This window comes from Apodemus sylvaticus, chromosome X (genome assembly GCF_947179515.1).
Source record: "Apodemus sylvaticus chromosome X, mApoSyl1.1, whole genome shotgun sequence".
Lineage (NCBI taxonomy): Eukaryota > Metazoa > Chordata > Mammalia > Rodentia > Muridae > Apodemus > Apodemus sylvaticus.
This window is the reverse complement of record NC_067495.1, coordinates 55,234,124-55,261,330: the sequence shown is the minus strand read 5'-3', so window position 1 is coordinate 55,261,330 and position 27,207 is coordinate 55,234,124. Positions and strand designations below refer to the sequence as shown.

The following is a 27,207-nucleotide window of genomic DNA, read 5'->3' as shown; positions in this document are numbered from 1 at the left end:
CTGAATTGTTACTCCAAAAAGCTAACTTCAAGAGCCAGGTGTGGTGGTGAATATTTGTAATCCCAGCACATGGGATGTTGGGGCAGGAGGATTAGTTTAATGCTACTGTGTGTGACATATTGAATTTGAGACCAGCCTCAGCTACATGAGACCCTGTGTCACAAAAAGACAAGTTAACTTCAGTTTTACTGTGAATAGAAGGAATAAGGTGGGAGAAAGGGAGGCCAATTAGGAGGTTCTGGAGAGATCCACGTGGTATTTTTAGTCTGGAAAGGATACGAACTGGAAGCAACACTAAAAGCACAATGCTTTCTTCTTAAAGGGATTCAAAACTTGACCCGACAATCGTATGACCTTTGAGTCTAGTCCAAATATAAGAATGTGGGGGTTATGACCGTAAGAGCTTAATGTTATGTGTGTTCAGATTACTTCTTTGTAGAGAAAATGGAAAAGTCCTCAAATACATCAGTTTCTGGTGCTCCAAAATCAGATAGTCAGCTCTCAGAAAAAGTCCACAGGACACATTCGGCACGTGCTGCAAAGATAAAGGCAAGAAAAGAGTAAGAAGCCATCTTTTTGCCTTTTTTTATAATTCCACAACTAGACAAATTATGAACTTACCCACCTCCCTTGTTTGTTTGGTTTGGTTTTTGTGTTGTTTGTTTGTGTGTTTGTTTTCTTACTGTGTAAATTAAAATTGGGGGGAGTTTTTTCTTTTTTCTTATTTATTTACATCCCAAATGCTATGTCCCCCTCCTGGTCCTCCCATCCTAGAGCCCCTTCTACCATTCCCCCTCCCCTTCTCCTCTGAGAGAGTGGGCCCCACCCACCCACCTACCCCCCCCCCTCGCCCCGCCCCGCCCTGCCCCGGAGCATCAAGCCTCTGTCGGTTATGCTCATTCTTTCCCACTGTAGCCAGATAAGGCAGCCCTGTTGGGGAACAGATTCCGCAGTCAGGCTTCAGCTTTAGGGACAGACCCTGCTCCAGTTTTGGGGTGAACCCATGTGGAGACTGAGCTGCACATCTGGTACATATGTGCGGGGGAGAGGGGGCTCGGTCTAGCCTGTGCATGCTCTTTGCTGGTGGCTTAAGCTCTGAGGGCCCTGGGGGTCTAGGTTACTTGACTCTGTTGGACCTTCTGTTGGAACTTCTGGAGTTCCTGTCCCCCTTCAAGGCCTTTAATCATTCCGCTAACTTCCATAAGAGTCTCGGAACTCTGTTCACTGTCTGTCTCTGTGTCTCTGCATCTGTTTCAGTATCTGAAACTCTCAGATGACAGTTATGCTAACTAAACTCCTGTCAATCCATGAGCATAGGAGATCTTTCCCAAAGTTTGGTGTTTTTTAATAAATTACCTTCTGGTTGAATATTATGACTTTAGAATTTTGTAATTTATTAAAGCATGTTAACACGTCTACTTGATAATACTGAAACCTTCTGAAGCAGTTTTATTATTACACATTATAAGTAAGAAAGAAGGACTGGAGAAATGGCTTGGTGATTAGGAGCTACTTCCTAAGGACCCGGGTTCTGGTTTCAGGACCCATGTTACCTAGCTCACAAGCCACAGGATCCTCCAACACCTCTGGCCTCTGGGAACCTGCGCTCACACACACATACCCAGTTGCAGGCACACACGTACACATAATTAAAATATTTCTTAAATCTTTTTAAATGTAAGCAACTGAGAAGAAGTTAAGTGACTCACATAAAGGTAAACCAGATAATAAATGATATCAGCTAAAATTGAAAAGGTTTATTCCTGTAGCTTGGGGGATTTGGGGGATGGTGGTGGTGGTGGTGATTGTTGGTTTATGTATTTTGTTTTGTTTTTGAGACAGAGTGTCTCATTTTGTATACCTGGCCAGCCTAGAACTGACACAAGATTTGCCTACCTCTGTTCTTAGGTGCTGGGACTAAAAGCATGCACCACAATGCCCTTTTCTAATTTTTTTTAAATGTGTATATGTTATATATGCATGTGACAACTTTGGATGTCATCTTCAGGAATGCCATTCACCTTCTTTGAGACAAGCAAGCACTCTCGTTGGCCTAGAGTTTGCCAGTTAGGCTAGGCTGGCCAGCAAGCTCCAGGGATCCTTCCGTCTCTACCTCCCTAGCACTGGGATTGCAAGTGCGTGCCGCCATGCCAGGCATTTTTATGTGGGCTCTAGGAATCAAACTCAAGTCCTCATGCTTGCCTGCTAAGCTTTTGCCAAGAGAGCCATTTCCCAGCCCCCTCACCTTATTTTTTGAGAGAGGATTCTTCATTAGACTGAAATTCACTAAAAGGGTAGGCTGACTTGCCAAGGAGCCTCAGGGACCCACATGCCTCCCGGGTGCTGGGATTACAAGTATTTTTGAACACATCTTTTTATGTGGGTTCACAAAGCTATTTCACCAGCCCCATAACTTTTGTAAAGATTTATTTATTTATATGAGTACACTGTAGCTGTCTTCAGTGGGTAAAGGAGGGTGGACATCGGATCCTATTGCAGATGGTTGTGAGCCCACCATGTGGTTGCTGGGAATTGCACTCAGGACATCTGGAAGAGCAGCCAGTGCTCTTAACCACTAAGTCATTTCTCCAGCTTCCCCTAAATGTTTTTAGAAGGTAAAAAATGCTTTCCACGCATTCTATTTATTCACATTCACTCTTTCTCCCTCACTTTCACTTCTGTTCCCCCTCTTCCTCCATTACCTCTCTTTCTTCTTCTCCCCTCCCATCCTCAACCCCCAGCAAGTAGTAGGAATTAAATCCCAGGATCTCTGACTAAGGAGATTCTTAGTAGAGTTGTTACCTAGTATGTACAAAATCTTTGGTTCAGTTCCCATCACCACATAAAACCAGGCATGGTAGAATCCCTGCACTAAGAAGTTAGAGGCAGGAGGATCAGAGGTTAAAGGTCATCCTCGTGTGCATATTCAGCACTTTAAAACCAGCAGAGATTACATGAGACACTGTCTCAGAGGCAGGAGGCAGGAGAGGGAGAGAGGGAGAAGGAATGAGGACGAAGGAGAAAGGGGGTGGGGAAAAGTGAGAATGAAAATATGTGTGTCTATCTTACACAGACCAGGACCACATTCCCTCAGCCCAAAGTCACTGTGTAGTCGCGCTGGTCTTGAACTCTTGATCCTCCCGCTTCTACATGCTAAGTGCAGGAATTATATAAGAATGTGCCACCAAGCTGGGCTTAAATTAAATATGGGTCCTGATAAACTTTTAGGTGTTTTTGTTTTCATCTCAAGGGAAATATTAATTATTCCGTATCCTCATTCTGATTAGAGATCACAAAGGACTAGTTCCAATTACTCCACCCAAATGTTCCTCATTAGGTCAGTCTTCGTAATGGGGAAATATAAGAGGATGCAAAAATCAAGAGTTGTCTAGGATTTCAGGAAAATGAAAACTACTTCATAAATAACTAACCTCTTTTTCCTCTTAAAAGTAATAGAGAGATTTCAGCAGCAAAAATACAGAATGCCTGGTTCATTTATGTGGACAAAACATTGTTTAAACTCCTAAAACATACAGTTTGTGCAGCGGTATGTATTTTTTCCTCTGACAGAGGTTATTCCTTAATTAGTTAAAAGACCAGTTAATAAAAAAGAGATAACCCTCTTTATCTCTGATTTGGATATAATAATAATATATAAAGTTCTAAAATTGCTTATTTTGCTAAGCTCAAATATTTCTGGTCATTTTTATTTTTATATTTATTTGTATTTAGTTTATTTGTATGGAGGTTTTGCCTTCGTGTGGATCTCTGTGCCTTGGCATAGAAGGCCTGTGGAGACTAGAAGTCTCCTGGGTCCCCTGAGACTGGAGTGAGAGGCAGGTGTAATGTGGGTACTCGGAATCCCAGCCGGGTCACCTGGAAGAGCAGTCAGTATGCTGAGCTGCTGAGCCCTCTCTCCAGCCCTCTGGGTTTATTTTTAATGTGGATGAGTATTAATTATTTTTCTGAAATTAGTGCACTGTTGTATTTCTCTTTTTTGAATTTGTGTTCTTATTTGAATATGGAGATAGTGATCTTCTACAAAAAAAAAAAAAAAAAAAAAAACCTCTAGATTAAGAACTGGAGGTTTAGCTCAGTGGTAGAATGTGTATTCAACATGTGCAAAGCCCTGGATTTGACCCCCAACACTACCAAAAAAAATCCTTGAATTTAAAAATGCACTTTGCTTTTACCGAGTGGTTTCACTTTTTAAAGGATTTATTTATTTATTATGTGTATTTGTGTGAGCCTGTGTGAGTTTATGTGTACCATGTGTGTACAAGAGCCTGCAGAAGGAAGAGAACATAAGGCCCCCTGGAACTGAAATTTACAAGCAATTGTGAGCCACCTTGAGGATGCTGGGAAACAAACTAAGGTCCTCTGCCAAAGTTGGACATGCGCTTAACCACTGGGCATCTCTCCAGCCCGGCAGTTTCCTTCTACGAGTGCACTCTACAATGCACTTCCATTGCAGCCTTGATTCATAAACACCAGTAAATGGCTCTATCTTTTTGTGTAAAGCTTGCAATATTAACAATATTCCACAATAAAAAGACAACCAAGATATCTTGTTAGTGAAAAGGGCAAGTCAGAACAGTATAAGAAATCTAATCCTATTGGAATACAAACGGTAAAAAGATGCCTATCCTCTTTCCCCACCAAAACAAAACAAAACAAAAACCCCTCTGGAAACTATTCTGCTATCAGAATAGTCACATTAGAAGAATTTTAGCAGTCATGAAAAAGTCTGAGCAATATGTATGCTTTTTTCACTGTCTTACCCACAAATAACCTATTTGTGTTATTATGCAAAACTCAATTTTAATTATCATGTTACTGCTTTCTTCATAATTTTAGACTCTTAGTAAATAAATGAAGTTAATTATTTTTATATCTTTATTTTGATGCTTCAAATTAATATTTCACATTAAAATGCTTTATCTTATTAAAATCCCATCATTGTATATGTTATGGAATTATCACAGGCATAAAATTGATAGGGTCATTTAAGGAAAAGAATGGAAATTTTAGAGTCAAACAAATCTAAGTTTGAGACCTAGCTCTCACTTACAAAATGAGAGTGATATTCTAATTGTGTTGTCATTATGATTAAATGAAGATATACATGTGTATATATATATATATGTATGTATGTATATATATATATGTATGTGTATATATGTATGTATATATATGATACCACCATACTACATGGTAAATAGTATGTGCTTAAAACTAGTCACTTCAGCCTGGTCTACAGAGTGTGTTCTAGGACAGCCAGGGCTACACAGAGAAACCCTGTCTTGAAAAAAACAAACAAACAAACAAAGCAAAACTAGTCACTTAATACCATTATTATTCCCATATTCATTCAACATTAAATACTTATTAAGTTTCTTGTGTGTTTAAGGTACTATATTAGATGCTAGGGATATAACTAAGAATAAAGATATTGTCTCTACCTTTATGGTGCTTATAATCCAGTTATTTTATATATAAAGGCAACAGATTGTGGGAAAGTATTGTCATGGGGAAAGAACAATGCCTGTGACCTCAAGAGGGATAGATATTCAACTTTGGAGAACCATAAGTTGAGATAACTGACTCAATCCTGCATAGATGACAAACAGAGGAGTCAGGAATAGCAGTGCACTTCTGCAGAACCCTGAGACCACTGTACTGTTCACTATGCTTCCATTCTTATCATCAGTACGTGAACTCTGAGCAGTTTACAGTGCCATCATTTATTTCAGGAATATTGTGTGGCACATGAACTCCTGAAGAAAGTAAGCCCCATAGAGGCTGCAATTTTGAAAGATCCTAGCATGAAGTGTAAAGTCAGATTCAGGTAATGTGACTATGCTAATTTATTTCACAGGAGAAATAATAGAAATGATTTTTTAATCCTGATTACTTCTCAGGACAAAATTAAAAAGTAAGTGCTTTATTTACACTTGTTATACAAAAGGCTAAGGCTTTGTTATATAAAAGGCTAAGTTGCCATTAAGTCTCACCCCCAATTTTGTTCCTAAGTATGAGCATAGTTGTGACTTTCACCTTTGGATCCATTTCTTTTCTAGAGCTTTATGTTTTTTATATGCCCTGTATTTGAAAATACATGTACTTAATACTGTTGTACTTAATACAACTGTACAACTGTATTAGGTACATGAGGAAGAAGCAATGGGGTAACACAGTTGATACTGCATAACTTTTTTTATCTTTATTTCAGATTCAGTGGTGAAACGTTTCCACCTTGGATCGTGTTTAAAATTTTCTTTAAAAGTGATGGCCATGGTTACAAGTATTTCAGCGGGAAAAATTTACTAAAGCCGTCAAGTAAGGTGATGCTTCATGACGTATGTTTTCTATTATTATTGCTTCTTAACATCCATGTAATATCTAAATTGCCTGCCAAGTATATAGGCTATATTATTTTGCCATTAGTCCACCAAACAGGTAACTTTTCCCTAAGCACCATGCTTCAAAGTGTCTCCACTAAAGTAAATTGGAAGTTTATTACTTATATGAGGCGCCACACATACAAAAAAAGTTTTCTTTGCATTAAAAATTTTAAATTCTGCAGAATGCTGGGTGCAATTTTCTTTGTTTCAGTGGAATTTTGTTTTTCCTTTGATTTTGTAGTATAGCTTGAAAATATGTGCTGGATATCAGTCCTGAAAATGTACTTTTTAAGTGGAGTGTGGTGTACGGTGGCACAATTCTGCAATCCCCACACTGTGGCAGGAAGCTTCGCTGCTCAAGGCTAGCCTAAGCTACATAGTAGAGCCCTGTCTGAAAGAAAGAAGAGCTGGGGAGGAGGGAGAGAACTTTCAAAATAGTTCTTTGTGGTAGGGGTTCTCATAGTATCTTGACAATTCAGGACTTCCCGCCATAATTGTGTCTAGCATATGAATTACCTCGGGAGCTTGTCAAACTGCTGTCTCTACTTTTAAAAGCAAAGATATACAGAAGAGGGTTTAATCCTTTGGCCCTTGCTCTGAGTATAATGGAGTTTAAAAGGTGGATATAGTCATTTTAGTCATTAATAGAGACGTTATTCTAGGCTACTAGTGTAACTTTATGGTAGAACATTTGCTTAGAATATACTATGTCATACATTCAATCCCAAGTAATGCAAAAGGAAAAGTCCTTTGAGAAATATGTTACAAAAAAAGCATGGCCTATCTGAAATCATAAGTGAGTTCTGGAGAGAAGACTGCACGGGCCGTCAGCTTCTGATGTGATCTGGCAAGGTCGGCATTTAGTCTCTGAAGACTGTTAGAAAGGGAACTGGGGCTGCTTTGCTTTTTGTTTTCAAGCAATATCAGAAAAAAAAAAACCCTCCACAAATGTAACAAATGGACTACAGGTTCTCATTATGCACTATGATATGGTATTTCAAAAACATTAATATTCTCTATTATAAAAAGTGAAATCAGGGTTTCTCTGTGTAGCTCTGGCTGTCCTATAACTTGCTCTTTAGACCAGGCTAGCCAGTAACTCAGAGATCTGTGTGCTTCTGGCTCCTGAGTGCTGGGATTGAAGGTGTGTGCCACCATGCCCGACTTGAAAAGTATATTTTCATCTTCCTCTTGAGGGATAAATTAATATCATTATCATATTCATTTTCTGAGATTGGTTCTATGAAATACCATCTATTGTTTCTATTCTAAAATTATATAATCAGACTTTCCCAGGAACTGAGATTCACCTGGGTTAGTTCCACCATCCCTAATGTGCTTAGGCTTTAAGAAAATAAGAAGTTCAGAAGGAAGAAGTCACTAGAAAACACTATTTATACATTAAAACTCATTAGGACATTATAAAATAACTTCATTATTTTTTTGTTTATTTATGAAGTAACTGTTAGAGGGGGAGAAAATAGCCCAGTGATATAAAAAAGAAAATGTGACTTCCCTTTTCTCCAGCATCCTGAAAGCTTCATCACTTGTCTTGCTGGGTCTCCATCATCCACGTGTCTGAGAACCTGCTAATAAACAGGAGGAAGATCACTGGATCTTAGGAAATCCCAACTCAACACATAGATCCTTTTATGGACACTTCATCTGACGAAACCATGGAAAATCAGAATGTACAGAAGCGGAGAGAACCAGCTGGTCAGAGGCATCCCCCACCAGAAGAGAATCCCAGGATGAAATGCAGGGACTGTGGGGCCTTTGGGCACACTGTAAGAAGCAGAAAGTGTCCTATCAAGTGTTGGGATGGGGCCAAAGCACCACTACCCTTGGGAGTAAAGAAGGAAAAGGAGAACCGGGACCCACAGAAGAAGCCGCAAAACCCCCAGAGTACTGAGCCAGTGAATGAGACAGAAAAAGAAAGAGAAGAGAGAGAACTACTAGAGAAGAAGAAGAAGGCTCTCATGCTCAGATTTCCCAAGAAGCCCCCCGAGAAGAGACCACAGAGTTGGAAGGATACGACGCATTCTGGTGACTATCTGAGGCGCCCAAGCAGACCAACATTCATCCATATTAACAGGAAATTACCCATGAGCCATACTCAGGTTAGTGTGCCAGCAAATGAGAAGTCTGGTGGCCAGCCGTGCCATACAGCTTCTTCCACAGAAGATCCTAATATTATCTTACCTCTTGAAGAAGAAAAGTGTCAGACCTTGGATGTCCCTGGCGTGCCCAAAACAGCATCTGGGCACAGTGATGAGGGCCCAGCTGTCAGTGAGAATCCCAGAGGCCAAAGCACAGAGTATTGCTTCCATCAAGTCCCACAGGCTGCCTTCCAAGTCCAGGAAGTGGGCCACATGTTTATCACTCAGTCAGCAGCCCAGCACGCTGATAAAGATAAACATTCCCACCTGTATTCTGCAGCACACACAGAGAGCCACCATGCTGAACTCAGCTTCAAGGTGACGAGTGAGAGAAATGTCCAGGTCCATACCCAGATTATCGAAAATTCTACAAAGAAATTGCGACTAAGCTCCTACCAAACACCCAAGAAGAGCACCAAAATGCCTATGTTGGGGGCTTCCCATCCTGTGCCATGCTTTAGTACCAGTAGAGTTGAACCGAAAGGATTACCTCAAGGGGCCAATGTTGAGCAACAGCCTCCACACAACAGAGCTCTCCCGAATTTCACTCAGCCTCGTACTGAGTCCCATCATTCACTGGCCAGCCACGTTCCAGTGCAGCCCCTCCGAATGGTCTTCACTAGACTGAGAAATAACTACTGGAGCTCCAAGATCGTGGAAGCTTCCTCATTCCAGGTTACTGAGAAGAAAATAACTCCTGGTAAGATTTCACTTTGCCTGAAGAGGTCTGGAGGATCGTCTTTCTGGGTCTCTCATAAGTAACATTCCAACCTCCCCCTCTGAGGAGAGTCAAAGAGAAGAAGCCCACTTGAAAACAGAGACTGCCTCAGGGAAACGTGTGGAGGACTGTTGGGTAGAGGGGAGGAGAGCAGAGAAACCTGACTGAGCCAGTTGAACCAGGTCTTTTGCACAGCAAGGCCTGGAGACAGGCAAGATACTATCAGCGGCACAGCAGACTGACGCCTGCTACTCAGATCACATAAACTGCACTTTGAATGGAGCTTACTGGAGTCAAACGTTAAGGAGTTTTATATGAAGTCTGTGAGAATTTGAGTTGGCATGTACGCATGCTTGCTTATTCACACATAAGTAGAAAACAGGAATTATCCCGTTTGGCATTCAAATACCTACATTAGTGGAAATCTGGATGATCTCTATGACCTACATCTTCACGGAAGGGCGCTCTCGTGGGTAAAAGCCATCGTGAAGAAAGTTCTTTTGCACTTACAGATGTTTTTCTTTAATGACTTTTAAAATGCATTTAAAAAATATGTTTCAGTGTTGATAAAGTTCTAGAAACTATGCCAAAGAAAATGCACCTTTATGCCTTTCCTAATGTGATACAGCTGTCGCTCTCATGAAGTAGCCAGCCCTAACAGTTCATTCTGTTGCCTTCATTTTCCCTATGAAATGAGATTTTATAATTCCGTTTGTTCTTATTATTAAGATGATATCACACTACTCAGCCTTTTTCAACGGACACTATAATGTTCTTTTAATGAACAGAACATACTCAACTTGAAGAGAACAGTTTGGACTGCCCTTGTCCCTTTTATTCCTTTTCAAAACATATTTGACTCATATATAAATTTATAGTTGAAAGAAAACTTGCAATGGTGGTGGGATTTTTCTTATTCTGAGTTTACATTTTTGATCTTTTAATAAAAGTTTCTTCAGCAAACTGGTCCAACATTTCTGTTTACTTAATTATTTTTGGTTTGGGTCTGTTTGTTTGGGACAGTCTCTCTGTGCAGTCCTGACTGTCCTGGATCTCACGAAGTAGACCAGGCTGGCCTTGAACTCCCAGAGATGCCTGCCTCTCCCTCCAGAGCTGTGAGACTAAAGGCGTCCACCACTACACCTAACTCTTCTTGAATTTCTGATTGTCCTGCCTCCACCTCCAGAGTGTTAGGATCACAGGTGTGGACACGTGGTTTATGGGGATCGAACTCAGGACTTCATGTACACTAGGAAAGCACTGTGCCGACTGAGCTGCATCCCTAGACCTAAGCCTGTTTCTATATTTGTATTATGCATAAGGGTGGTTTTGCCTGCATGTATGTCTGTACACCACAAGTGTGTCTGGTGCTGGAGTCAGTCAGAGGAAGGTGTCAGATCCCCTGGAACTGGAATTAGAAACAGGCGAGTCGTTGTGTGAGTGTTAGAAACAGAACACATACATGCTATAAGAGGAGTCAGTGCTCTTTACTGCTGAGCCATCTTTCCAGCCCCTCATTTATTTCTTTATGGAAGTGGGTCCGTTTCCTTTTGTTCAGATGTTTAGTCTAAGTTTACTTATCTTTGAAAATATTCTTATGTGTATGGAATGGATGGTTGTTCCTGAATGCCTGTGCACCACGTGCATGCCTTCCTGGTGCCTGAGGAGGCCAGAAGAGGGCATGGATCCCCTGGAACTGGAATTGCAGACAATCATTGTGGGCTACCAGGTGCATGATGGGAACTGAACTCAGGTCCCCTAGAGAAGCAGCCAGTGCTCATAGCTGCTGAGGCCTCTCTCCAGCCCCTCTAATTCCATGTGTAAAGGAGGAATTTAGCACCATTTTGCTCCATCATTCCCCTCCATATTTTCATTTCTTGTTGCAATTCCTTACCATGTTCCAGCTCTCATGAATTCACAAAAACCAAAGCAAGTGAAAGGGGAGGAAAAAACAGAAAGTTAGACAATTTATACTGTCCGATTTCAAGACTTGTAAAGCTACAGGAATTACAGCAGGATAATGGTGGCATAAAGACAGATGTAGAATCCACCAGGAAAAGAATAGAAACACATCTCTATATAACCAATATTTTCTCCAAAGGTGCCAAGGCAGGTCAAATGGTTCTAGAGCAGTGCTTCTTGGCCTTCCTTATACTGTGACACTTTAATGCAGTTCCTCATGTTGTGACGACCCCCAACCATAAAATTATTTTCACTGCTACTTCATAAGTGTCATTTTGATACTGTTATGGGCTGTTCTGGTGGTCTTGGGTGACACCTGTGAAATGGTCATTCAAACCCTAAAGGGAACATGACCTATGAGTTGAGAACTGTTGTTTTAGTGCAATAGAATGATGATGTGTATGTGTGTGTGTGTGTGTGTGATCTCATCTCTTTTTGAAAATCTTTTCTCAGCATTGATACTTTACAAGAGAATTGTTGTTATTGTTGGTCCATTAGAAAATTTACTAAAGCCTTGCTACCCAAAGCATGTGCGGCCTACACACTGGCATCCACTGGACCACTTAAAAATTCAGAGCCTAGAGACTGGAGAGATGGCTGCACAATCAAGAGTATGCACTCCTCTTGTAGAGGACACAGTTTGGTTCTCAGCACCCTCTCAGGTGGCTCACAAACACTTGTAACTCCAGCTTCAGGGAATCTTGTGATCGCTCTGGCTTCCTCGGGCACCTGTATGCATGCACACACGTGCACACACAAAGAATGAAAATAAATATTTTTTTTAAAGAAAGACAGAAACCATGGTCCTACTTCAGACTCCTGGCCCAGCATCTACATTTTAGCAACCCCTCGGGTGACCCTTGACACCAGATCATTTGTAAGGACTTTCCTATAAAACCTCCTACTCTGTGGCCTGGAGCACCACTGGGTAACTGACATCATCTTTTGTTGTTTTTTGTTTGTTTGTTTGTTTGTTTGTTTGTTTTTCATGTCTGACAGTTAGTGTGCCTGCATAATAATGATGTTTAAAGACAATGTATCTCAGGTGTGAGCCACCTGAGAGGGTGCTGAGAACCAAGTGTAAAGTTATTACACTTACAGGCTACAAAAGGATCCTGTGGATCCAACTGACAAGCCCGAACTGTTAACATCCAGCAATTGTTATTTTATATTGAAAAATTCCTATCCCTTTAAACCTCATTCATATAAGAAAAACAATAGCCTCCCTTGTTGTTTAATTATTCTGTCTTTCCCTCTCCATTCCCCTTGCCCTCCCCCTGTACCTCTCCTCTCTTCTCCTCTCTCTGCCCCCCTCCCCCTCTTGTTCTACCCCTCTCCTGGTCTCAAGTCTCATATATAGTACGCTAGCCTTGAACTCATTATGCAGCTGGTCTTGGGCTTCTGGTGTATAGCACCATATCTGATTTGTATGGTAAGTTCTTTTGGATCAAACCCAGGGCTTTGTGCACACTAGGCACACTCTGTCGCCTTGCTATGGTGTCAGTCCTACTTGATCACTTTGGGATGGGAGAGTACAAAAGCTGAGGGTTGAATTCCTCGTTCATTCCTAGCTTGATTTTTAAAACAGGATCTCTCTGAACCTGGGGTTCACTGATTTAACTAATCAGGTTAGCTGGAGAGATTCAAAGATCTGTCCATCTCTGTCTCACAGTACCAGGGTTTTGGATGTAAGCTACAATGCCCAGTTCCTTCCTGGGTACTGATGATCAGAACTCAGGTCCTCATGTTTACACAGCAAGCACCTTACCCACTGAGCCATCTTCCCAGGCCCTCTGGCCCTACTCGATCAGTTTCTATCAACTATAGTCTCAAATGTGCATTATTTCACAGAATTTCCATAAAATGATTCTGTATATGAAAGCAGAAAACAGACTAATGGGGAAGTGGAATGGGGATCAATAGGAGTAGGAGGAAAATATACATGTCTAAAAATGCCATAATGCCTAATTTAAAAAAATAAAATCACACACTCAAAAAATAAAAGACCAAGTGACCAGCTTAAAACCTTAAGCAAAGGCCAGAGTCCATGTTCTTAACCACCCCTGAGGTCAGGGTCAACACTCACTGCACACAATCTCTCACATGGCCTTCCTCTTCACTATGGTGAGAAATACTATTCCCACTTGTCTGTGAAAAGGCTAGAATTTGAGACTTGGAGGCACATAAGTAAGATTTGAATGCTTATCTGTTTCTGCCATACTGTGTACATTTCAAGGCTGAAGCAATCCCAGCAGTTATTGAGCTTTTTATTTTTTCTGTATCTGCATATAATGAATTATCACTACTTCCATAAGTGGGAATTTCCAGTAAGAATGAGCAACTGACTATGTGGGGCATATGTCTGACAAAGAACACCTTGTCTATTAGGCAGCACTCTTTTCCCCCACAAACAACCCTATGTTTGTTTGAGTGAAAAGGTTCCCAATAGGCTTGTATATTTGAACACTTGGTCCATGACTCCCAATTGCTATTGGAGATGTGGCCTCTTAGCTTCTTGCTCTGGCCACCTACTGCTGTCTCTCCCCTTCTATTGTGGACTCACCTTCAGGAGCTGTAAGCCAGAATAAACTCTTCCCTAAGTTGCTTTTGGTCATGATTTCATAGCAATAGAAAAGTTACTAATACATCCTCTCAAAAACAAGCTGAGAGTTTGTCCTATGCTTCTAGGCGTGGTTTTCTTTGGCCACGGGACTAGAGTAAAACCAATACAACCTAGGCAATATATGATTAGGAAAACTGGGTGTAGGAGAAATCGGTGGTAGTGGCTGAGTGGGGCATTGGAAGGAAGGACCTGATAATAAATACCTTTTCTAGGTAATCTGAACTAAGGTAAAATATAATTATTCCTCCCAAAATACTTACATGGTTTAATACCTGTTCGGTGTGTAATGATTTGTTTTTACCTTAGTAAAAGGTTGAGCTGGTTCAAAACCCACCAGACATTGTAATAAAGTATAAAAGAGAGATGCACCAATATCTGTACAGTTCGTAGTGTCCTACATCCACTCTGCCACAGGGCTCAGGCCACTCAGGGAGGCACAAAGCAGGAGTTTTAACTGTGCTGGGAGGGTGTTGGGCTATGGGAAGGCGCCAGACATTGCTCCAGGAATAGGGAAGCACAGTCTGAGGTCCCAGGGACAGCCAGAGCTGGCTCAGAGGTCCCCAGGACTACAAGGAGGCTCTTGAGCAACCAGGCACTGCTGCATGCTGCAGAAGAGCTGAGAACAGAGTGGGGGCTCAAAGGCTGGATCTAGCCTGGGGCAGGGGGCTGGTTTGGCTTGGTGGAGGCTGTGGCTGGGAGCGCTGACAGGCCTTCTGTAGGAGATTAAACAGCCAGCTCTTTAGGGGAAGGCCTGTTCCATTGCTCCCTACAGTAGATCTCTATGAAAAGAGGCAGTCCATGGTTTTAAGAAATTTATTGTCACGGCAGAAAGTAGATGAGTAAAAGCCATACCCCAGTTCTCAGGGCAGGCCTGAGGTTAACTATTTTTTACAGGGAGGAGTGTCTGGGAAGGGGAGTTTATTGGCTAAGCCTCTAGGCCTTTAGGCACCTCATTAAAATTGAGATCTGTCTTGAGGCGACATGACCTGTGGTCGTGTCCTCTACCTGTGGAGGGACTTGGGGTGTTACATGATGGCCACAAATCTATGGAGGGCTGCGGCCTCATGTCAGGAGCCTAGTGTCTGGGAACCAGCAAAACACCTGTCGTACTTCAGGGTCACCAGGGTTTCCAACCTTAACTCAATCAGGAACCAGGTTGCCTTTCATGGTCCTACAAATGTCATCTTTTCTTCAGGTGCATAGTGAGCAAAGAAACTGGTGAAATGAAAGTAAAAATAATCCACCCATGGGAAAGCTCATGTTTTCATTAAACTGTTCACTTCAGTGCATTAATAATAAAATATGACCACTGAAATATTTTCTTCCTATTTCATTTTCCATGGACATCACCAAAGCTTTGGAATTCAAGTCAAAATTTAAAAGGACTATTCTGGATAATAAAAAATGAGAATTAGAGAAGAAAATATGTGAAGGCAAGCTATTGTGTTGTGTTTTAAATAAAAATAAGAGAAGTTCTGGGTTTTGATCCTGCGCAGCAATCTATTATGGCCTCCTCGGTTTCCACACTTCGGCAAATAGCACATTCTGGGATACATGGGGAAAGAATTGATCTGAAATAGATAGAGATTTGAATTTTCTTCTTTGCCAGTCTCCCTCCACATTAAACAGACCCTTTGTGTCCAGAAGCACAGATCCATATTATAAATGGGTGTTAGACAATTCAGCGCAGCTATTATCAGAAGGATTGATATATATATATATATATATATATATAGGAGGAGTCGGGATGATAAGAGCTAAGACAAAGAATTTGAGCCTCTGTTTTCTGTGATTGTTCTCTCACTGGTCTCTCAGACACTTTCTTTGAATGTTAATTGCTGACAGCTTAGAAGGAAAGGGAAATCCTTTATTTACTTTTCTTTGGCTACTGAAAATTAAGTGGAAAGGAAAAGAAACTGTAAGCAACTTGACACATCCACATTTCCATTTGGAAGCCATGGGTTCGTGAACAGAAAAAAAGTGTTGGTTCCAGAAACCTTTTATTCTAGTTCCTAGGGCACCCTCTTTAATCACCGGGTATGACTTTAGTGACAGCACAAATGAGTTTATGGTATTCTTTTGTTTTTAAAAGGAAAAAATAAGCAAAATTTTGGGGCTAGAGAGTCCCAGGGTCCCCCAGCACCCACGTGGTGGCTCACAACTGTCTGTAACTCTAGTTCCAGGGGATCTGACACCATCATACAGACATAGATACAGCCAAAAAACCAATACACATAAAATAGAAATAAATAAATACATTTAAAAAATCTTTTAAACATGGTCCAGGCTTGAGAGAAAGCTTAGTAGTTCAGAGCACAAACTGTTCCTGTGAAGGACTCAAGCTTGGTTCTCAGCACCCACATCAGCAGCTTATAATTCACCAATTCCAGGAGATCTGACATCCTTTTCTTGACTCCTTGGGCATATGCATAAATTTACATATATAAACACATAATCAAATATAAATGTTTTTTTTAAGATTTACAAACTTTTTTTGTGTTGTACTGATGTATTGCCTGCATGTGTGTATGTGCACCACATGTGTGCAGTCCCCACAGAGGCCAGAGGAGGGCTTCAGATTCCCCTGGAACTAGAGTAACAGATAGTTGTAAGCTGTCATGTGAGTGGTCTTTTTATTTTAAAAAATAAAAAAAAAAAAAGCTATGATCCCTTGAGGACTGTAGACTCAACTATACACGTAGTTATATTTAAAACTATGCATCAATAGCTATGGGAACAAATATCAAATGGTTTAGAAATTCCTACATAAACCAGACATGGAGATCCATGCCTATAATCCCAGCACTTGGAAGGTAGAAGCAAGAAGGCAATAAGTTTAAGCTCATCTTTAACTTCACAGCAAGTTCAAGGTCATCCTGGGTTACATGAGACTCTGTCTCAAAACACATCCATATACAGCTGGGCACGGTGGCTCATGCCCCAACATTTAGAGCTGAGGTAGGAGGCTTACTACTAAGTTCCTGGCCTATCTGGTGTACAGAGTGAGACCTTAACTCCTTCCCCTACATTCCCAAAAACAGCTATATGATTTCCTTTTTGTAATGTAGCCTTTCTATTAATAGCAAGATAGTAAAAGTCAGGAACAATTTTTGCTACGCTTATCAGAAAATATACAAAATATGTGCCAATGATTAAAAATATATTATTTTAAAATCTACTTTCTTTATAGGGAGTGGCTGATGCTTATAAGATAATGGGGGAAAGAAAATTTTTTGAACAAATTATGCAAGATGAGAATATTTTCCAGAAGTTCAAAGTAGCTGATCATATGGATGTTGTCACAGTGCAAGATTACATGCAAGTAAGGAGTTTATATATAGATGTTGAAAATTCAAACAAAAACGTTTTCTTCACCTCCAATGAAAAAGAATCATACTTTAAAAAATTGTGATAAAACACACACAACCTAAATTTAATATTTGGGGGCCTAGAGAGATGGCTCAAAGAGTAAGAGTGTTTACTGTGCTTCCAGAAGACCCGAGGTCAGTTTCCAGCACCTAAATCAAGCAGTTCACAACCACCTGTAACACTAGCCTCAGAGGATCCAATGCCCTCTTCCGGCCTGGGAGGGTACAGCACGCACACACATACACACACACACACACACACACACACATACACAAAATGAGCAAAATGTATTTTTTAAGGTAACAAGTGAAAAACTCCCTCTGGTTGCAGGAGAAAGCAGTGAGAGCTCTGTTAAAAGGCTCTTGATAGTCCAGGGGAAATGGTGGTTGTTCAGTTTAAAGTTTATATCTACAGATGCAAGGACAGAGACCCTGGGTGACAGACAGAGAGAGAAGCTAAAGGAATCTGTCTGGTATGATTCCTAAATTTCTGGTTTGCATAGCTGGGCAGAGCAATGCTGAACTGGGGCATTTATACTCCATACTATGAAGAAGAAGAAGATGATGATGATGATGAGAGTAAATGCTTCTGAAATACTACATTTTTTCTCCTAACAATCCACACAGGCAATCGATGAAGAAATGAAAGTTGCCAATAATCTGATTCTTAATGTAATAATAATATATGTGACTATAGCCTCTTCATTTGGGTACCTCACTTTGACATATGACATAGTGCCGTATTATTATTATTATTCTAATTCTTTCTTTCTTCAAAAACCAGAGGTAGTTTTCAGGAGTGGAGCTTGAACTCAGGCTCCCTTGCATGATAGGCAAGCACTCAACCCCTAAATTAAGTCCCTAGCCGCATACAAAGCAAACTTAATGATCAGTGGAGAGAATTGATTAGCACTTTTTTTTTAACTTACTAACTAAAACATTTATTGCCAGATACTTTAGACACATAGCCTACTTCATACCTTTGAACATTTGTATGGGTTCTTCATTTTATGTTTCAGTAAAGTACAGTTGTAAAATATCTTTTTTTATTCGATATATTTTTATTTACATTTCAAATGATTTCCCCTTTTCTGGCTCCCCACTCCCTGAAAGTTCCATAAGCCCTCTTCCCTCCCCCTGTTTCCCCATCCACCCCTTTCCGCTTTTAAAACAGCTGGATATACTGGTGCTTGATGTAAACTCAGCACTCAGAAAGTTGAAGCAAAGAGGATAGTTACATAGTGAGCTGCTTAGAAGTTACACAGCAAGCTCCAGATTCAAAGCCCACATAAAGGCGAATATTAAAAGCTCTCTTAAAATAGAAATGGAAGCCTCAAACATTTAGTACAGTATTATTTAAAACATTTAGAAACACTGAGAGTGCATGTTTTATTTCTTTATGAAAACTAGTCAACTGGGAAATCACTAAAAACCAACAATTGGACAATTTAAGTGGAGGACATATCTGTATGCAGAGCTCAATGAAGCTGTGAGTACAACAGACTCACAAGTGTGGTTTGATGGGATGGTGGTGCCTGGAGTTCGATTTCCAGCAGAGTCAAAACAAAGAAAATCCAAGGGGAACAAAAGCAAAACCAGCAATGATATGAAACCTCTTGGGTGGCTCAGACCTATAATCTTAGATGTTTAGGAAGCTGAAAAGCTTCAAAGTTCAAAGGGTACAAGTTCAAAGCTTGCTGAGGTACAGAATAACTGCAAGGCCAACCTAGGAAGCTTAGCAAGACTACATCAAAACAAAAAGCTAACTTTAACGGTTGAAGGGTAGAGCATTAGCCTCACAGGCACAAGACCCTGGGCTACACCCTCAGTCACCCACTGCCAGAAGAGCTCTGGGAAGAATGTTTGCCTTCTGTTCTCCTGTAAGTAGCAACAGAGACCAACTGCCTTGCTGCATGGTCCACAGCTGCCACGCCCCTAAGCTTGAATCAGTTATGGCATTTTAGTCTTCACGGTTGATATGATGCAGAATATGTTAGACTTCTCACGATGTGAAGACTTTTCTGCCAGTGTCTTCTTGTCACAGGCACCCAACACCTTCGCCAAGTCCCTCTAGCTATACACAGTTGCAGTCTCTTGAACACTGGCAGCCTTTCATCGGCCGGCAGTGTTTCCTCTACAATTCACTTCATACTGGGTTCCAGTTTAATTTCCAGTGGTTCCACGTTTGGTATTTTTGCTGGACAAGGTTGTCTTTTTTGTAAAAAAAAAAAAATAATATTTTTATTTTAGTCATGTGTATGAGGTACGCACATGTGGGGAAATATCCATGGAGGCCAGAAGACAGAAGTGGATCTCCTGGGCCTAGAGTTCCGGGTGGTTGTAAGCCAACTGCCCTGAGTGTGACAAACCTAGCTCAGGTCTTCTGCAAGAGAAGAATGTATTCTTAACTGCTGAGCCATCTTTCCAGCCCCTGAGTCCCTCTTTTGAGTATCATTTAAAAAAAGAAAAGAAAAGAAAATGTCACATGGGTTTATCATTATGAGACAAAGCCACACAACTACATATCTGCTGTCTGTATGTGAACTCATTAAGGGACTCAGAGTGACCAAGCACCGACAGATTTTTACAGACAGGACATGACTTGTCACTAAATATGACTTCCCACTTGTCACTAATGTAGTAGGCTATGAACTGAAGATCTAGCTGCACGGTCTGTGCTTTATTCAAAGGCTTGCAGTTATATTGTGAGAACTGGAATTGTCTGTCTCTTGTTGTGAGACTGGTACTACACAACAAAATGGTGGCAACTGACATTCTGCATGACAAACCGGGGTAAGTGTGCATGTTTGTATGTGTGAATTGGAGTGCACATGAAAGTGAATACATACAAAAGTTTGAGAGTATGTAGTAGACCCGAAAGTCCTCCTGCCTGCACCGTAGCTCCTCATTCCCTATCTGTATTTCTCCAACACACATTTATAATGTTCAATTGACTAGACAAAGTGTGTGTTTAAAGTGCTTACTTGATATTTTTAAATTGGAAAAAAAGTAAAGTAAGGTTGCTACAAATATTGCAAACAACAATAATGAAGTTCTTCACTTAGCACCAGAGATTAACTCATCATCTGTAAAATAGTGTGTGCCAGTGTTTGTTTATGCTTAGATAAACATTCAGTGAGTGTGGCACTTGTGTGAACTGAAACTGCACTGGCCTGGGTCCTGCCTTCCAGTAAGGGAGTTAAGATGAACACAGATAACAGAAACATCTAGTTGGAATGAAAGTCATGGGAGAGAGATGTTGATGGAGTTTGGATGTGAGCACCAACAACTAATCACTGTGCATTTTTTTCTATATAGTACTGCAGTCTTACAGATGAGACCCCTGCATCTTTCGGTGGCAAGAATAACTACTGGCGAAGGCTAAATCTCAGAAGCATTCCCAAGACAATGATGATGTATGACATAGTTGATTATGCAGAGTCTGGAGTAATATCAGACCGTTTACAAAAAGAAATGAAGTATTTGTTGCAGAAACCACGAACAGAGGAGATGCGTCTGCACCAACTAGAGATTGTTTCTAAAGTTAGGTAAAAGACCATTTTTTGTGAGGTTACAACCCTAAAAGCATTGCCAAAAATGTTCCCATTCTGGTACACAGTCCACTAAAGATGATCACAAGGCATATGAGAAAACTTAAACTGGGGAATATTGTCCCAAACATATGCAACTTTGTAAGTAGAATACTAACAAAAAGGTACTGAGGTGATAATTTGTACCAGCAGACTGGTACCTCAGGATGCAATAGGCTGCCCTGACACATGTAAAAACAGTAGAGTGGTAACAGGGACCTGCTGGCCACTCTTTAGCTCAAGCAGGTGGTAGACACAAAGATAGAAGAGAAGCCTCAGGATAGATAGCGCCGCTGCCTGGCAGTGTAACCTGTAAGGAAGTAAGAGCCATCCTAACTCAGGAAGTGGTGGGCACGCAGAGTGTGCCTCTCTGGAGAGAGGGGCCTGCGTGTAACTGTTAATATTTTCGTTTTCATAAATACAGCCAAAAGGGCTTCTCTCATTTTCCATTCAGTGCAGAGCTGAAGGCTTTTCCCTTCCCATTGAACGCCTTCATCCCACCCTCACCCGCCTGGCTCCTGTTGCCTAGAATCAATAGCACATAAATTACGGTGGCATTATTTCCTTAGTTACCAATAGCAAGCAAACCAATTTGTATTTTGGAATGCCATGTTGTGTTAGAATCTAAAATGACGGGGACAGAATGTGATTGTTCCAATTATGTTCCTTTTAAGTTAGTTCCATGACTACAACTCACCCAGCCCATCTTATCGAGAAATGAATCTGGCTTTTGTAAGAAAAAGAAACTGGTGATAAGGCTGAAGAGGTCTTGTTGGTAATATATTTCCACACATATTCTTGCAATGAGAAATATTCGTTTAGGCCACAAAGAAGACACTGGCAAACGTACTGTTGAGTCAGTCTCAGAAGTGGAGATGAAAGGTGCTGACTCAGCAGCATAATTTCACTCCTTTGTTTTACAGTCGAGGATATTCACTTTCCAAACACATACTGGTCCAAGGCACAGCCTGTAATCATGAAATGGATTTTCTCTAACTCATACATATGAACATTGAATATGAAACTTAACCCTATTATGACCAAGGTCAAATAAATGATGTCATTTTCCTCACTTTCGTATATAACCTTGAGCTGCCTACTATTTGGATTCATGCTAGAATGAGTCATTTAGGAGCCAAACGGCTAACTAATTTTTAAATCAACTGAAGAAGAAAAAATATTTTTATAAGAACATGTTTGGTTAAAGCCCTCGTCTGGGATCTCCCAGAAGCAAACCAGGAATTGAGTTGGAGCATTTTTGTGGGAGGTGATTCCAGGACCCATTGAGGGGTAAGACAGTAAAATAGAAAGGTAGGCAACCCGGACTGTGTATTGGGTTACCACTGGAGCTTTGTCCTTCCCGAGAATTTTAGAGCCAGTGTATACCATGCAACTTAAGAGTTATCCCACTGGATACACTAATATCCGGCAGCCACTGGTTAAGTGTTGGCAATCAGGGGTAGTATTCTCAGATGCTTTCAACCTTCTCTGCACATGGAGTCTTGTTCTGAAAGAGAGTTAGTTCAAAGGATGAATGATTGATACAGATGCTGGCAGTTGGATATTGGGCTGATCTGTCCTGCGATAGTAAAGTCAAGGGGACTGAGTGCATGATACGAGCTATATCAGATCCTAACACTTGTCGGCGCCTAACTCGACCAGCGAGGAAAGACGCGACAGGACGCGACAGGGCTCGAGCCTGTCTTTTGCCACCCTTATATAGCCCAGCAGCCCTTGCTTAGGGGCGTGTCGCATTGTGATAGGAGAACTAAGGTGCACCTCATTAGCATACCAGTGCTGAGTCATAGCGTACTGCACATGTGTCAAAATTGTTTACCAGGACTAAATATTTCCTGCCAGCGCTGTCTTGCAACGGCGCTGGATAAAGTGGCTTCCCACAAACACTGATTCAGTAAAATAGCTTTCACCAGGCTGGAGTGGCTCAGTGGAAACAGTGATGGTTCCACAAGCATGAGAGCTACAGTTCAGGTCCCCAGAGCCCATGTAAAAAGCCATCAAGGTGAGCCAGGCAGTGGTGACCCAAGCCTTGAATCCCAGGACTCAGGACTCAGAGACAGCTAGATCCCTGTGAGTTCAAGGCCAGCCTATCTACAGAGTAAGTTCTAGGACATTCAGGGTTATGTAGAAAACTTTCCTCAAAAACAAAACAAAAAGTTTTTTTAAAAGATTTTTAAAGCAACTTGCTTTCACAACTGTTAGGAAATGTAAATTCCAGTGTCAGTTATGGTGTTAAAAATATGCTGGACACCAAACCCAGATACTATTGCTGATGCCAACAAGTGCTAGCTGACAGGAGCCTGATACAGCTGTCTCCTGAGAGGCCCTGTCAGAGCCTGACATATACAGAGGGGGACGCTCTCAGCCAACCATTGAACTGAGCACAGGGTCCCCAATGGAGGAGTTAGAGAAAGGACTAAAGGAACTGAAGGGGTTTGCAGCGCCATAGGAGGAACAACAATATGAATCAACCAGTACCCCAGAGCTCCCCGGGGCAAAACCACCAACCAAAGAGTACACATGGAGGGACCCATGGTTCTGGCTGCATGTGTAGTAGAGGATGGGCTTGTCAGGGGCATCAATGGAACGAGAGGTCCTTGGTCCTGTGAGGGCTCAATGCCCCAGTGTAGGGGAATGCTGGGACAGAGAGGCAGGAGTGCGTGGGTAGGGGAGCACCCTCCTAGAAGCAGGAGGAGGGAGAGTTCGTGGAGGGGAAACCTTGAAAGGGGATAACATTTGAAATGTAAATAAATAAAATAACTAAAAACAAATCATGCTGGAGGCTTACCTCTGTGAGATTGAGGCCAGCCTAGGCAACAAAGAGCGATCCTGTCTCAAAAATTTTTTTCAAGTGGCCACTCTACAGTGTTGTCCAGGAAGGTTGGAACATGTCAGTAAAGACTGGCATTCAGTGCTGCTCCACATACTAGTATGCTAGACAAGGCATTACAGTTTACAAATTGCCTCACGTTTAAACCTTATTTTGTGTGTGTGTGGTTTTTTTTGTTTGTTTGTTTGTTTTTGTTTTTGTCTCTAATACAAATGTCCTCTAGGTATCCATCCATTTCACCTGCCCGTCCCTTTTACCAGCCCTGGGAACAGCAAAAGAAAATGAAACATCTGGGTCGTCGATCCAAGCAAGCACAAAAGAGGGTTGAAAAAATGAGAAAAGCCTACATGGAAACTAAAGAAGAAAAGGCGTCCTCCCAGGTAACTGCAAGTTTAACCAGCAGTGAAGGCTCCTTCATTATTATGGACAGTTTTCAAAATCGCCTAAAAGGGTTCTTTTGTACAAGGAAATACAAGTCAAACTGAGACACTTTTGGCATACTGTATCTGAGTAGCATGAAGCTAGTTCATCCCGCTAACATCCATATTATCATCATCATCATCATTTTCATTATCATTATCTATTATTATTATCGTTATCATTATTATTATTATTATTATTAAGTTTTTACACAGGGTTTCACTATATATCCCTCCGGCTGGCTTCAAATTCACAGAGATCCACCTGCCCCTCCTCCCGAGTGCTGGGATTAAAAGTGTGTACCACCACCACACCCAGCTGCGTTTTCGGTTCTTAAGCATCCAGCATGGTAGCACACACTTTCTAGTACTAAGAATCAGAGGGGAAAAGATCATGAGTTCCAGGCAAGCTGGATTAGTTTATTAAAATCAAAGCCAACCTGAGTTGGATAGTAAAACCTTGTGTCAAAAAAGCCGGGGGGGGGGGGGGGGGCTGAGTGCTCAGGAGCACTGAGCTTCTCTCCCAGAGGACGAGGACTCAGAGTCAATTCTGCATACACACTGTGGCTCACAGCTGTGTTTGACTCCAGTCCCAGGGAATCTGACATCCTATTCTGGCCCGCAAGGTCCCTGCATGCACATGGTGCACAGACATACATGCAGACCAAACAGCCATAAACACAAAATTAAAACAAAGGTTAAAACTTCTTTAAAGAACAGAATTCTTACACAGTATTGGTAGATATTCTGTTAAGAAACTGCTCTTTGGCCTCCACATCAGCATAAGCTGGCGGGGGGAGGGGTTTTTTCCACACGTTCAACCCAGCACACCTCTGCTAGTGCTTTTCTCAGAATGACAGCCACATGGTGTGTGTGCGCTGAAAACTAAAGCAGAACCTCACTCAGCTATGTTCCTCCTTGAGACATGAGGTCTTTTCTGCATTACTCAAGGTGGCCTCTCCTTCCAGGCTCAAGTGACAGTCTTGTTTTGGCCTCCTGAGTAGTTAGAGCTATGAACTTCTAGTTACCCACAGAAAGCTATGCTACTTAAAATCTGCCTCTATGCATCCACATTTTAGGGATATTTATAATGAACACATTTTGATACACTACTTTGTAATTTTAAAATATTCTGCTGGGCGCTGAGATTCTCAGCAAGTACAGGCACCTGCTGACAAACCTTGTGACCTGAGTTTGATCCCAGACTCCACACTGCAGAAAGAGAGAACTAACTCCAAAAAAAGTTTGTCTCTGACCATCACACTTATGCCATGACACTTACATATTTTCACACACACACACACACACATACACACACACACACACACACACACACACACAGAGAGAGAGAGAGAGAGAGAGTAGATAAATCACACATACAGTAGATAAATATATTAAAAATATTCTTAATTCTGCTATAAATTGTTGGAGGATGAAGGTAAGTAAAAATAAAAAATAAAAATACAAAGTAGTAAAAGCCAGTTATGAGATGCTCTACGTTTGTAATTCCACCTAGGAACCACCAGCAAGCAAAACACAAATAAAGAAGAAGGTCATCTTCTACACTCCATCTTTTGAAATTTTGAAAGTTGATGAACTGATAGACACTGACCTGGAAAGCGAAGAAAGAGAATTATTCGCCTGGTATCAAGACCTCTATGTTAGACATCCTTCATTATTTTGAAATACTAATGGACCAAGAGCAAAAGTTGTATAACAGTATTGTTGTGTGTCTATAAACAAAGAGCAATCAACTACAAAGAAGTCTTTGGTACACTTTCTTAGCCAGTTGCATGATGTATTTGTGATCTCTTTTTTATTACTGTAGGTGGGAATGGTTTTTTTTTTTTAAAAAACCTGAGTTCATTACTTCCATTAGATGCCTTAGAACTAGCAATGTACAGTTTTGTTCAAGAAATGAGAAGAAAATTAATCCCAAAGCATCTGATTCAATGTTAATTTTTTTTCATAAAAAAAAAAAAAAAACCTGACCAGGTCAGGCTTAGCATGGATATTTGAATTCATAGGATGAAGGGCTATTCTTTTTTCCTTTTATTGGATATTTTCTTTCTTTACATTTCAAATGTTATCCCCTTTCCAGGTCTCCCCTCCGGAAACCCTCTATCCTATCCCCCTCCTCCTGCTGCTATGAGGGTGCTCTCCTGCCCACATACCCACCCACTCTTGCCTTCCCTCCCTGACATTTCCCTACACTGGGACATCGAATCCCTTCAGGCCCAAGGGCCTCTCCCACTGATGTCCAACAAGGTCATCCTCTGCCACATATGTGGCCAGAGTCATGGGTCGCTCCGTGTGTACTTTTTGGCCGGTGGTCCAGTCTCTGGGAGCTCTGGGGGGGTCTGGCCTGTTGCCACTGTTGCTTCCCCATTGGGGCTGCAAACCCCTGCAGATTCTTTACTCCCTTCAACAACTCCATCTGGTACCCTCATGCTCAGTCCATGGTTGGCTGCGAGCATCATCTCCCTTTGTATTGATCAGGCTCTGGCAGGGCCTCTCAGGAGACACCTGTATCAGGCTCCTGTCAGCAAGCACCTCCCGGCATCCTCAATAGTGTCTGGGTTTGGTGGCTGCATGTGGGATGGATCCCCAGGTGGGGCAGTCTCTGGATGGCCTTTCCTTCAGTCTCTGCTCCACACTTTATCTCCATATTTCCTCCCTTGAATATTTTGTTGCCCCTTCTAAGAAGCGCTGAAGCATCCACACTTTAGTCGGCCTCCCATTATCTTTTCTTAGCTGCATTTTGGTTTTATGTAATGGCTTTGGAACGACCTATTCTAAATTATAATAAAATGATAATAGAGCTGCTGTGACAGTAGACATGACAGAAGTGTCCCTAATCATCATTACACACTCTAAGTACCTAGGCCACAATATAGCATCTGCTTTGGACATTTTTCAAATATAAAGACTGTTTTGAGCAATATTTCTCCTTTTCATCTTGAATTGACAATTCACCTTCCTAATAAGAGCATATTTTTTATTTCTTTTGTGATCCAAGCTACTGAATCACATCAAACATTATCAGAGACTATGAGGGCTAAACAAAATGTAGTTATTTATTGAACTTTTAAAACAGTTGTGTTTTTTTTTTATTT

General features: G+C 41.3%; 1 protein-coding gene across 1 annotated transcript; it reads left to right on the top strand.

Annotated features, from left to right (window-relative positions):
• The first annotated feature begins 444 nt into the window (after nt 1–444).
• CXHXorf58 (chromosome X CXorf58 homolog) lies at nt 445–25,775 on the top strand. Its single transcript, XM_052171837.1, has 8 exons — nt 445–560; nt 3,451–3,547; nt 5,754–5,848; nt 6,233–6,344; nt 17,057–17,188; nt 20,553–20,782; nt 23,896–24,052; nt 25,608–25,775. The coding sequence occupies exons 1-8, from the start codon at nt 445–447 to the stop codon at nt 25,773–25,775; spliced, it is 1,107 nt and encodes a 368-aa protein (XP_052027797.1).
• The last annotated feature ends 1,432 nt before the right edge of the window (nt 25,776–27,207 follow it).